The sequence below is a fragment of the Rhamphochromis sp. 'chilingali' genome, assembly GCF_963969265.1.
Source record: "Rhamphochromis sp. 'chilingali' genome assembly, chromosome: 14".
NCBI classification, from domain to species: domain Eukaryota; kingdom Metazoa; phylum Chordata; class Actinopteri; order Cichliformes; family Cichlidae; genus Rhamphochromis; species Rhamphochromis sp. 'chilingali'.
Window position 1 is genome coordinate 12,883,850 of NC_137941.1, and position 13,773 is coordinate 12,897,622.

General features: G+C 39.6%; 1 protein-coding gene across 4 annotated transcripts in view; it reads left to right on the top strand.

Annotated features, from left to right (window-relative positions):
• The window catches only part of cps1 (carbamoyl-phosphate synthase 1, mitochondrial), a 65,638-nt gene that overhangs the window by 33,099 nt on the left and 18,766 nt on the right, over nucleotides 1-13,773 (top strand). For 2 of the 4 annotated variants that reach the window (XM_080903022.1, XM_080903021.1), the window contains exons 29-32: nucleotides 136-213; nucleotides 6,024-6,131; nucleotides 7,834-7,923; nucleotides 8,319-8,489. In XM_080903022.1, the coding sequence (XP_080759148.1) occupies nucleotides 136-213; nucleotides 6,024-6,131; nucleotides 7,834-7,923; nucleotides 8,319-8,489 (447 nt within the window). The other 2 variants (XR_013974098.1, XM_080903023.1) reach the window with 2 other exon arrangements.

Consider the following 13,773-nt stretch of genomic DNA (forward strand, 5'->3'; position numbering starts at 1 on the left):
TATGTTGATGTTGGCACTAGGCCAGAAACTGAAAAGTTCTCTTCATAAGATTCATATCTTCTCAATATGAATATACACAACTGCGTTTTGTTTCCCCCCCACAAATGAATAACCTTGCTCGTGACTCTCTTTCAGGAGCATCCAGTTGTCATCACCAAATTCATACGTGGTGCCAGGGAGGTGGAGGTAGATGCTGTGGCCAAGAATGGCAAGGTGGCTTACTCTACAAAGGCATTACTGGCAATACAGGCTAAATATACAACATGTGCTAAGTGTTTAATTATGAGGTTCTTACAGTGCTCACACAAAGTACCCGACTATTTAAACAGTGTGTGGTGTTGTTTAAAATATGACCTGTCCTAATGTTCTGGACTCAGTTTTTTATTTATATTGACAGTACTTTTTTTTTTTTTTAAACATATATTCATTTATAGTATTCACAACATTTTTATTCATCTCTATAGCCTGGCATTATTCAGTCTTCCATTATTCCTTAGTTTAAACTGAGAGGTAGGACAGATATATTGAGCTTAGAAGAAAAATAAAGTGGAGCTAATCTCATTCATCTTGTATGAAAAACATCACAGCCCAGATAGATCTGATGGGAAGAATGGAATATATTAAAACCAAAGTACAGGAAAATGGTGGTACTAAATTATTTTTTCTATTTATATTGGATCAGTTAAGGATACTTTTAAATGATTCTGCTTCAACATACTGACTTTTAAATCTGACAGTTCACACAGATTTAGTTTTCCATTGCTTTGTTACTGGATTGAACTGCTGCGCTGTTACTCTGTCATGTATGACATGCACATACAATAACTATGCACAACTTGGCTTGTTCCAATGACTGCTTGAAGGAAAACTCTAATTCAAAGTGCAGTCCAGTTAATGCAATATCAGAAAGGTCAGTTATGCACTGGATGTGCACTATATTAGGTACACCTTGTTAGTACTGTGTTAGACCCCCTTTTTGCCTTCAGAACAGCCTTAATTCTTCATGGCATCAATTCAACAGTGTTGTGGAAACATTCCTCAGCTGCAGATTTGTGTGCAGCCAACAAATCTTCTACCACATCCCAAAGGTGGTCTATTGGATTGAGATCTGTTGAGTATAGAGGCCGTGAACTCATTACGTTGTTCAAGAAGCCAGTTTAAGTTGATTTGAGATCTGTGACATGGTGCATTATCTTGCTGGAAGCAGTAATCAGGTAAACAGTGGTCATAAAGGAAACTGTCAATAAGAAACATTTACGTAGGTTGTGGCAGTTAAACAATATTTAGCTGGTACTACGGAGTGTGGCAAGAAAATATTACTAGTGGTGTGCGGATCGATATTGATTCTTCCGATACCAGTAATTTATGCTCTAGAATCGATTCTCATATTAAAATATCAATATTTTAGTACTTTGGGGTAAATTTGTAGTTTATCATTACCAGGAACACAGTGGAAAGAAACTATATCATTCGGATCATCTATATTGGAAGGAACTACTTCCTCTTACGCCTTTCATAGTCATATGCGAAATACGGCTGTATAAATGTGTCGCAGCCCCTTGGCGTGCACACGAACAACAATGGCTGAGCGTAAACAGTCATGCGTGGACATATTTTACCTCCACAAACAGCCGAGACGCAGTTTGCGATACATGTGGCAAGACAGTGAGGTGTTGTGGCAACACCACTAACCTTGTCAAACACCTCAGAGTAAATCATATCACAGAATATGACGAGCGTATGTTGAGGCGAACTGAAGAGGAGGAGAGGGACAGGTGCTGCTAGGGTGAGACAGATGTCTCTTACGGAGTCCTTTAGTGCTGCAGGCAGGCAAGGTGTTCAAATAGGCACAACTTCAAGTTTTTTTTATTTCTATATGATAATTCTGCATTATTAAGCAATAAGAACAAGTAGTCTGATGTCCTGTAATCATTATGAAGCTATATTATATTATTATTACAATTACATAATACAATTTTTTATATATATATATATATGAAATATAATGAAACAGTTTTTGTACAAAGTAATATAATAATAATAATAATAATAATAATAATAATAATAATAATAATAATAATAATACATTTTATTTTTAGGCGCCTTTCAGACCCTCAAGGTCACCTTACAGTAGCACGTAAACAATACCATAAAAACATAAGAAAAATGTGTATATATAGCAAACACGGTAGATAAAATTTAGACACAAACAGTCATAAAAGTATCAAAGCAAATATAAAAACTGAGCAAGGTAAAAATGTCCTAAGACAGATCAGGTGTATGCAATTCTAAACAGATGGGTTTTGAGTAGTGATTTAAAAGTGGTGAGACAGTGTGTGGTCCGTAGAGCAAGTGGAAGTGCATCCAAAGTCTCGCGGCAGAACAACTAAAGGCTCTGAGTCCCATGGTAGTCAGGCGAGCAGGTGGAACTGACAGAAGGGAAGCTGAAGAAGAGCGGAGTGTACGAGGGGGTGAGTATGTATGGAGAAGATCGGATAGATATGGAGGAGCAAAGTTATGAAGCGGTTTGAAAGTGAGAAGCAGGATCTTGAAATTGACACGGAGGTGAATTGGGAGCCAATGGAGCTGTTTAAGAACAGGTGTTATATGTTCAGTGGATCTAGTTCTGGAAATAATACGAGCAGCTGTATTTTGAACCAACTGCAGTTTATGGAGGGATTTATGAGGTAAATCATAGAGAAGAGAATTACAGTAATCCAGCCGAGATGTGACGAGCATTGACAAGTATGGCGGTACTGTGTCGTGTGAGTGAGGGACGAAGACGGTTAATATTACGGAGATGAAAGTAGGAAGACCGAGTGATATTATATGTGCTGTGAAGGACAGAGTGCTATCGAGAATGACACCAAGACTCTTAACCTGAGGGGAGGGTGTGACAACAGTTATCAATGGATAACGAAAGACTGGTTGGAACTGTAGTCAGTTTTGATCTGGTGCCTATTAAAATGAATTCTGTTTTATTGCCAGTAAGTTTAAGAAAGTTGTGAGTAAACCAGACCTTGATTTCAATTAAACAGTCAGAAATGGATGTGGGTGGGAGAGTAGCTGTGGGTTTGGAGGATGGGTAGAGCTGGGTGTCATCTGCGTAGCAGTGAAACTGGATGTTATGCTTCCTAAAAATATTACCTAGGGGTAGGAGATAGATGATAAAAAGTAAAGGACCCAGGTCAGAGCCTTGGGGTACACCGGAATTAACTGGAGTAGATACTGATCTGTGAGGGAGTAATTGAACAAACTATGAGCGGCCAGAGAGATGAGAAGTAAACCAGGCGAGTACTGTACCATTGATGCCAATAGATGCTAATCTGTGAAGGAGGATGCGGTGGGAGATCCAGAATCAGCTGCAAGCAAAAGATCATTGGTGAATTTTACTAGGGCTGTTTCTGTACTGTGACATGAACGGAAGCTGGACTGAAACTGTTCGTACAAGTTATTTCCAATGAGATGATGATGAACCTGTGCAGCCACTATCTTTTCAAGAATTTTTGCTAGGAAAGGGAGATTTGAAATTGGCCTGAAATTATTTAGATTGGAGGGATCTGAACCATTTTTTTTTTTTCCAGTATTGGAGTTATTATTGCAGTTTTAAGAGAAGAAGGAACAGAACCAGATATAAGAGAGGAGTGTACGATATTAGCAATCAGTGGGGCAAGAGACGGGAATAAGAGTTTAACAAGATTTGTAGGCAGTGGATCAAGTTTACGTGATGATGACTTTAAGTTAGTAATTATGGAAGATAGCTGAGTTATTGTGGGAAGTTCAAAATTGGATAGAGAGGATGACAGCTGAGAAGGACAAAAAATGCAGATAGAACAATTTACCATTTCACAGTACGAGGGCAATTGTTGATGAAGATTCTCAATCTTGGTGTTAAAAAAAAAAAATCATAAATTTGTTGTAAACGGTGGCAGAGTGTGTATGTATGGCAAAGGTATCTGGGGGTTTAACAATATTATGCAATGTAGAAAACAAAGTGAGAGTGTTTCCTTCAGCAGATTCAATAACAGGTGTAGTAAGCAGATTTAGCAGGATGAATAGCTTCTTTATAGTGTTGTATATGACTGAGATACATGTCCTTGTGAATAGTAAGTCCCGTTTTCCTGGAGAGACGTTCTAGGCGGCGTCCAGTAGCTTTAAGTTGGCGAAGTTCAGATGAGTACCATGGCGCAGAGCGAGAGAAAGAAACTGTTCGAGTTTTTTGGGGAGCCAAGGTATCTAAGAGGTTGATGAGTTCATTGTTATAGTGAGATACCAGGTCGTCTATGGAAGCTGAGGCATCAATGGTAGGTAAGTTATTAATGCCATGGGAAAGAGCTGATAGATCAATGCCCCTAATATTTCTAAAAGTAATTGAGCGGTTTTGTTTATTTTTGTATAGTGGGAGACTAGCATTGAATAAAACTAATTTATGGTCTGAAAAAGATACAAGACAGGATGGATCCATGCTTTCATGTTGTTTATGGCAACATGACCCTACCATTTAAGCAACATTTTTCTAGTGTTCCAGAGAACTGTTGCTCACCTGATATTTTTTTTTTTTCTTCAGACCATTTGTCCTGCAGGTTTTAGATCTCACCCTGGGTCAACACACCTGAATCCATTCTCATTCCCAGGCCTCTGAAGAACTCCAAGACATGTTGAGGAGGTCATTTAGCCATTTAAATCAGCTGTGTTGGATCAAGGACACATCTAAAACCTGCAGGACACCAGCCCTCGAGGCCTGGAGTGCATGTTTCTCTAATGCATTTACCTAATAAAAACAAACAAACATTGACCTGCATATTCTGTAATTTTTCATATCATATTATTCTGAGTGTTCACTGAAGTGATCATCTCCTCCATGCTGATGCCAACTTGCCCGCACCTTATTTAATACGGTAATTTGACTGTATAGGGATGAAGCTAGAGGAGTTGAATACAAGCAATTTGGCTTGAAAAGATTTTTTTTTAAATTATTATTATTAATTACCACTAAGTGGAGAAATGGATCCACAATGCATGACGTCACCCCATTTAAAGTAAACGTAAGGTGAGCGTTGACCTCTGACACCTACATATGAATCTGACCTTGCAGACGAAAACACTACATAGTGCTACAGTAATTTCACATTAAAGTACAAGCTGGTGGTCTAACTTTTTAATTCTTGTATAACTGTATCTGCAGTTTAAGCTGCAGTAGGCGAAGGAGCCACCAAGGTAATTGTCCTGAACGCCTTGTCTATTTTTCTATTGTTTAGACTGTGAGAGCCATTTCAAGGGTGTCATTTTGAACGTGGGCTCTTCAGTTGTATGGTAGATTTTCTCACTCTGCTTTCTCTGAATACAGACCCTCCTTTATCTTCAGTATCACATTAACAAGCTGTCCATTCATTGAATACCAAACAGGACTCATTACTTGAAGCTAGACTGTGTGCGTATGTGTGGGGGAGAGTAAAAAAGTCAGAGATAATACGTATTAATTACAGGCTCTATCTGAAGAGTGTTAATGAATGCCGTGGTTAGCAGCAGTTTAAATGAGCTAATGACACGGCAGCTCATTTACAGACCCGCACACGCACTCACACACATACAGAGTGGCTTGGCAATATAGATCTTCTTTCCTTTGGGTGAAATTTTGGAAGTTATTCAGACATAGTTATATCAATGTACATTGTTTCAACAAATACAAGGCCTTTGTCTCAAACAGTGTTGACCTTGCTGAATTTATTTGTTTCTCCCACATGCACAATGCAGCAGTCGTCATCGTCAAGGTGGCTCCCTGTACGTTAATGCTACAGTTTTCTGTTGTGGCATACTGTATGTATGAAAACATCAAATCTGGAGGCGATTTTCCTTAAATTTGGAAACTTCCTCTTGGTCAACAGACCAAGGCTGTGAAAGGAGTATTTGCTTTGAACAGACATTTTTGTGTCTTATTAGAGCTGTGAGCTGCTTGCAAATGTTATTCTGTGCCCAGTTTACTCCGTTAATGTTTCTGCATGCGTTCGGGTGTGTCTTTTTAGGTTTTGGTTCATGCCATAACAGAGCATGTGGAAGATGCTGGGGTGCACTCTGGAGATGCTACCCTAATGCTGCCAACACAGACCATTAGCCAAGGGGCACAGGAAAAGGTCAGTTAAGTCACCTTAAAGTTGACACGGTGCACATTGCATATTCCCTTGTAGAAAGTGTCCAGTGTGTTATAGACACACAAAAAATGACATATAAAGAAATTATTTAGTGTTCAACAAATTTCCAGATTGAGACCATAATTCAAATGGTTTAAGAAACAGTCTACAAAACAGTCGATCATCTGTTGAATTTTTTTTTTTTATGATATTTATTTAAAGCTAGTTTCACATTTATAGCTAAGTGAGGGGGGATGTGCCTTGGAATATTATATTCTTTTGTACTAATTACTTTAAGTCCTGCAGTTTTAGGTACAAAATGAGCTTTTCATGTGTGTCTCTTGCTTTAGGTCTTTTCCAGCCCCATGCACATGTCGTTATGTTAGAACCAGAGCTGGTACTGCCATCCCTGTTTGTTGTTACAAACACAACAGTGTGAATAAGCAGAAAATGCAACCAATCAATAAAATGTATCCTGATGAAAAGGGTGCATCTGTCCATTAAAAAATAAATAAATACCGTATTTCCCGGACTACAAAGCGCACCTGAATATTAGCCGCACAAGCTAAAATCAGGGGAAAATCCTGTTTTGTACATACATTAGCCGCACCTAACTAAAAGCCGCAGGTGTTTCAATGTTGACTTATCATATGTAAGAGAATGTGCACAAAGGGAATTGTCAGGAAAGAGATGGCTGTTTGGAGACACACCCCTTTTATTAATATTTTGAAAAACAAGTTATGGGTACATATTTGCACATGTAGTACATAACAGTAGCCTACAGCACACCAGAAAAATAGATTCGGACTACCTTTTAGGCTCAGGTGCAGTGACACGGCTTTAACAAGAAGAAAAGTCAGTCATTCACCACCATCTTCCTGCGCACTAAAACCACCAAAGTCCTCTCCTCCAGTGTCGGATACGAACAGGCTCAGGATGGCTTCGTCATCCACTCTCCGCTTCTCTCCTTCGTTGTCACTTTCAAAACCAAAGAAATCCTCGCTGTCAGTGTCAGAGTCGAACACCCTCAGAAGGGCCGTGGCGGTGTCCTCCTCTCCATCATGCAGCAGTCCAGCCCTTCGAAATCCGTTGGTGATCGTGGATGTTTTCACACTTTTCCACGCTGTCAGAATCCACCGGTGGAGTTGAGCATAACTTGCTTTTCGCAAGTTTATCGCCGCTCATCATCCACGCCTCCCGCTGAACGCGTAGCGCTACTTTGAAATTAGTTTTTCGCGCTACTTCGTACGGCACTACGTTGCCTGGCGGACGGACATGTGACTAACATACCACTCTTGAACCCCGATCCTTCCGCCAGGCAACGTAGTGCCGTACAACAGCGGAACACACAAAACAAATCGTCTTACGATATGACAAAAGTCATGGACAATCCATAGAAAAGCTGCACCTGACTAAAAGCCGCAGGGTTCAAAGCTTGTGCAAAAAGTAGCGGCTTATAGCCCGACAATTACGGTAAAAAAAAAATTTAAAAAAAGGAAATCAAAACTGGCAGAATGGAAAGCAGCTTTAGTGATTCAAACTGGGTTTTTTTTTTTCTTAATCCATGTTGAGTAAGCAGTTTACCTTGCACTTTATGCTTTTAATGTTCTCCATTTGTGTTCAAACTGAAACAGTCTTATTTGATTTTTAAGTGTGTGTGTTTTTTTTTTTTTTTCCCTTCGTCTTCTCCTCCTTCTTCTTTTAGGTTAAAATTGCCACCCGAAAAATCGCGCACGCATTTGAAATTTCTGGGCCATTTAACACTCAATTTCTGGTTAAAGGCAATGATGTCATGGTAGGTATATCTCTCAGTGTGTGACTAAAAAGACAGATTGACATTTTCACACCTGGTTTCAGCTAATGCAATTCACTCACAAAATGAAATCCCCTGTTGTTTAAAATGGTTGGCAAAGCTGGCCGAATTAATAATCAACCTTGCCTTCAGCTTTGGTGTTCAGCCACAGCGCACATGCACGCCCACTATTTGTGTGTATGTGTGTGTATCTAATCTGGCCATTTGTATAGTATATTTATGCATTTGTAATCTATATATTTCTATTTATCTAAGTAACCTTAATTTAAAGTTAATGGTATACTGAAAGAATCGGTTTTTCTTATTTTTATTTTTTTTAAAAAAAGAAAAAAAAACTTTTTTCAGATGACTATATTTTTGTATATTGCATCCTGTAGGTGATCGAATGCAATCTGCGAGCGTCACGCTCCTTCCCTTTTGTATCCAAAACAATTGGTGTCGACTTTATCAACGTGGCAACCAAAGTGATGGTGGGAGAGCCTTTGGATGAGGCCAGCCTTCCCTCGCTCGATAAACCCATCATTCCCGTGCACTACGTTGGAATCAAAGTAAGAAGGAAAACTTACAGCTTACAGCTGGGAAATGCACGACTGGCTTTCTTTGAATGTTTTTGTTTGTTATTTTGATGTTTTTCAGGGTGCAGAGAGAATGGATTGGATTATAGACAAAATGAGTTTTAAAAAAAGAAAGCGTAAGTGAGGAAACACAATTGCAACTCTCTGTAAGTCTTTGTGTCCAAGCATGAAGAATGGAAAAGCAATGTAGGCTATAACAGCTTACTAACCTCTCATAGTTGGTCGAATTAATTGATAGTATTAATAAATTTTAATAAAGTACTGATAGTAAAATGGTGTTAGGACCAGAGATGGGCCGATTACTTTTTTCAAGTAATGAGTAAAGTAAGGGATTACTATTTTAAAAGAGTAATTAGAATACTGTTACTTTCCCGTAAGCATGCTGCATTACTGCGTTACTAAACCGTGATTTTGTTTGTGAGAGTGTCTCATGACAATGACGTACGAGCGTGCGACGTCCGTGGTAGCAACAGACGTGTGTAGCTCAATAATGTATAATATGGAGAGCGGGAGAGAGTACGACCATTCAGTGTTTAAAGCTATATTTAATTGTTATCAGCTCTATTCACTGCTGTCTTCCTTTTTCTTCACTCTCAGAAGGTTAACTCTTCTTCTTTTTTTCACTGGCTAGCCTCACTCATTACGTTCGTTTAAACAGAATCAGAAACGCCACTTGCAGTGGGAGCGACTGGAGTCAGGTGGGGCCCCCTTAGGGATGTGTGGTCTCTCTGATTCTCATTGCAAACTTTTCCATTGCTGTAGTGTAAAGTTTGCCTGGTGCCAAGCGGTGCCTCTGTCCGAGGAGGTCTACAAAATTAACCACCTGGGATACCAGGCTTGCAAGGTTTTGACATAAACTGTTGCTATTGTTGAGCAGCCCAAGTAGCCCTGTGATTCAACCCACAGGAGGCCACAGAGTAGCTCCTGTGATCAGCCAAAATGTCCCAAGTGCTGCTCCGGTCAGCCTAAGTGCCTGCCCTAAATTCTCCTTTGGTCATCAGCTGTCAATGCGAAGAGTCGGGTGACCCTGTTTTCAGCCCTTCTGCTTTTTGTAGTGGTTTTGTTTTTGTTTTTTTGTTTTTTTTTCCCTCCAGTCTGGCAGTACTCAGGACTCTCTTCAGTGTGCCCATGGAACTCTGTGCTCAGCCCATTTTGCTGCCAGTGGGCACAAATGCTGCCAACGCACTTGTGTAATTGTGTGTTCAGTGTCATTCTGTGCAGGAAAAAATGGAATAGCTGAGCAGACAAAGGAACCGCTTTTATTTTTCATTATTTCAGCCCATGCCCATTAGAGTCTGTACACACTAATGTAATAGAAATTTAACCATGGTTCCATTATGCGCTTGCAGGAAATTCTTCAGATGTCACTTTTGTGTTTATCTGTGTACATTAAAGCAGTCGCCTGACACTTCAGGCCAAAACATGTTGTTAGCTCTCTGGCTTGAGAAATTACACAGATAGTCATTGTTAACACTCTAAAGTGCAACAAATGAATTAAAAATGATTTAGTTCTTCTGAATTTCATTCTATTTGCACACTGAAAGCCTCTTTAAATTGAGTAGCAACAGTATTTGTGCTGTGGTGTTATAAAATGCAGCTGTTTATTTTGAGATCAAGCTTAACACCAGCTTTCTTTTCTTTTTCATTTTCCCCCCCCCCCTTTTTTTTTTTTTCCACTTAATAATCCTGACTTTTGGGTTTTAGGGCCATAAGAAAATAGTATCCATTCATTCTTTCTCTACTGCTTATCCATTCAGGGTTGCAGGGGGGCTGGAGCCTATCCCAGCTGTCTTAGGGCAAGAGGCAGGGTACACCCTGGACAGGTTGCCAATCTGTCGCAGGGTTAACACATAGACACAGACAACCATTCTCACTTACATTCACCTATCACCATTAACTGCATGCCACTAACTGCATGTCTTTGGACTGTGCGAGGGAGCCGGAGTACCCAGAGATAACCCACACAAACATGGGGAGAACATGCAAACTCCACACAGCAAGAAGGTCCTGAGTTCGATTCCACCATCAGGCCGGGGTCTTTCTGTGAGGCAACAGTGCTGAGAGAAACCAGTGTTTTTAACATTACAAGGTATAATCTTGTAACATCATCTTGTATTATGAACAAACAGTATAATTTGATAGAGTATAGTATATTGCATATTTTGGCTGTCTCAGAAACACCAGTTTGGACAAATGGAGGTGAAGCTTCTCTGTTTTGCAAATGGGCAGGGCAAGTCAACGATACTGTGGTAGTTCGCTGTCACTGAGCTTCAGGTTGCACTATTTCACAGATTTCTCTAGCGGTCTCCTATAACCCCTGTAGTTTGCATCAGACCACAAACACAATGGTGACTTTAAAGGGAACAAGTGTTTTGTGTGAAAGAGTCATTTACCTTTCCTTAAAAATACCTAACTGCCATATCCTTATCCTGTGTGGTTTGTAAATGAGTTCGCGTTTAGAGCCTTACATGTATGGTATTGTTATACGTACTGCAGGCTGCACTAATACAGCTTGCGTTGGCTCACATAACAAAGACAGCAATTACTCCTTCATCGTTATACCTAGGCATGATGAGGAGAATAGTACCTGGCTTTCTCATACCAACTGGGAGGCTTACTTCTTAGACTGGGTATGAGAGCGTTTACGTGTCGCCAGCTGTTCAAAAGCTATTTTTTCTGAAGTAATTTCTCTCTCTAATTACAACAGAGCTGCTGTAACAATGGTTGTAGTTTGAAACCAATCACGCAGGCATAATCCCCAACTCTTCCCCACCACCTAAAGTTTTCAATTTCCAGTCTGCGCAGTGGTAAGGAATATTAATCAGAGCTCTGAATTCTCCATGCGCCAGGCTTAGACTTCCAGAGTTTATTTGGAGAATATGACACAGGCTTCATACCCCCTGACTGATATGGGACTTCTTTGAAACCTTGCCTCGGTGCATTTGAGTTGTTTTAACAAAGCAGAGCTAATTTTCTTTTTTCCTGTTAAACATGTTTCTTCCACAACATCAAACCTGACTGCAGACAGAGTGATTGTCGAAAAAAAAAAACAACCTTATCCAGCAAAAGTGCCCTAAAGTGTGTTTGATCAGTATATCCCCTCTCACCACCTTTATCCTCACTGTATCATCACAAGACACATGTTATTACCACCAGAGAGACCACTGTCATTTATCTGTCTTATTCCCTCTCAAGCTTTAGTCTTGCAGCCTGTTTTCCCTCTGAAGGCCCCTCATTTGAAGCAATGTTTCTTTATTTTTATTTTTTTATTTTCACTAACAAGTCCCTATTGTGTCATTTCTGTCTCCATATACAAACTCATAGGAATAACACCACATTTGTATTTATGATACCAGGAGGAGAAAGAGCATGAAAACAACATTTGAGCAGGATATGATGGTTTGGTGTCGCTCCCCGGTTCAAAGCCATTTAGTGAAGAAATGTAAGTTCCAGCTGCTACATGCTTGGTCCCCTGACCATGGGGAATTACTGTATTATGGTAACTTCTAAGACAAATTCTTGTGAGCTTAATGACCCAGGAGAAAAATGTACACTTGAAACAGCATGCTGGACTTACACTTTTCTTAAACACTTAAATATGAGGAGGTCATGTTAGTAACACTCATGATACTGGCACCAAAGCATGTGGCACAGGTATATCTGCCAGTTGGTGTTTGGTTACTTTTATGTCATTTTTAAACACTCAAATATTGCTCCTGCTTTTTAAAGTGCTGTGCAAACTGCTCCAAAATATTTCATATTTTTAGGTACATGCAGGTACCAGAATTTTGGGGCCACATATACGCTTTAGTCTACTCCTTTATCATGCATGACTAGTCCATACTGTTAAAAATGTACAAAAATGATTATGGTTTGTTGTGGAGACTGCTTGAAGGAGTGGCCAATCTTAAAGTCCTGGCCAGAAAGTGACCTCAGAAAGGTCACTTTACTGGGGACACTTTGCTAGTATTGGGTTGGACCCCATTTTTGCCTTCATTACTGCCTCAAGTCTTCATGGCATAAAATTATCAAGTTGCTCAAAACATTTCTCAGAGATTTTGGACCATGCTCTCATGATGCCATTCCACAGTCGCTATTGATTTGTCAATTGCATATCCAAGACACACCTCGTAGCCCGAAGGTGCTCCCTTGGATTGGATCCCAGTCTGAGATGATTTGGGATTTGTGACATTAGTGTGTTATTCTGCTGGAAACTGAAGATCTGTACAACGTGGTCATAAAGGAGTGTGCATGGCCAGGATTAGTACTTACGTAGGCTCTGCTATTTAAATGATGCTTAGTAGGGAACTAAGGGCCCCAAAGTGTGCTAAGAAAACAAGGTTCAAGGTTTGGCATGTTGTGCGTTTAGAGATGTCTTCTGTGCAGTATGGCCATTGTCCTCTGGTTCCTGGCTTCTCTAGGTAAAAATAACTAGTTGAACTGCTGCTCATTGGACGTTTTTTCTTATTTTGAACCAGTCGGCTGCGTGCAAAAATGCCAGTACATTGCAAAATTCTAAAATACTCAGACCAGCCTGTGAGACACCAAAAACCATTCCATAGTTTTTTACTGTTCTGACGCTCCGCTTAAACTTCAGCAGGTCGTCTTGAGTACGTCTACATGCCTAAATACATTAAGATGGTAACATAATTATGAATAATGATTTATGTCAACAAGCAATTGAACAGATATACCTAATAATAAGGTGATCTGCGAGGGCAGATTTTATTTTATTTTTTTAATTGATTTCCTTAAGAATTCTGGTCAGCTTTCTGGGTGGGGGGGATAAATAGTTCTTCTTTTTCATCTTCTTTCACATGCTCTTTTTTTTTTTTTTTCAACATGAGAGTGACCCAATTTAGCCTGAACTTAGCAGAAACTTGTTTTGTGGTTTTCTTTTTTGTTTTGTTTTTTTAAGTCTTGCATGCCACTGAGACGCACAGCAGCTACCCTTCTGATTTTGGCAGATGTTTTTTATTTTTTCTGTGTGTGAGTGTAAGAAAAATCTTGCCCAAACAGATTTTTTTTTTCCCTTCAGTTCTTTTAAAAGAAAAAAGAAGAACTTATAATGGTTTCTAGTTTGCCCAATTATATGCTTCCAAGCTTTTCAACTAAAAACGGTTCTCAAATTAGAAGTGTGCTTTGCTGTTTCCCCTGCTGGTGGCGTGATTTTATGAAAAAGAAGAAAAGAACATTTTAGACTGTGCAGCTTTTCACAGTTGTGTTGCCTTTATTCACACATGTGTATAAATATCAA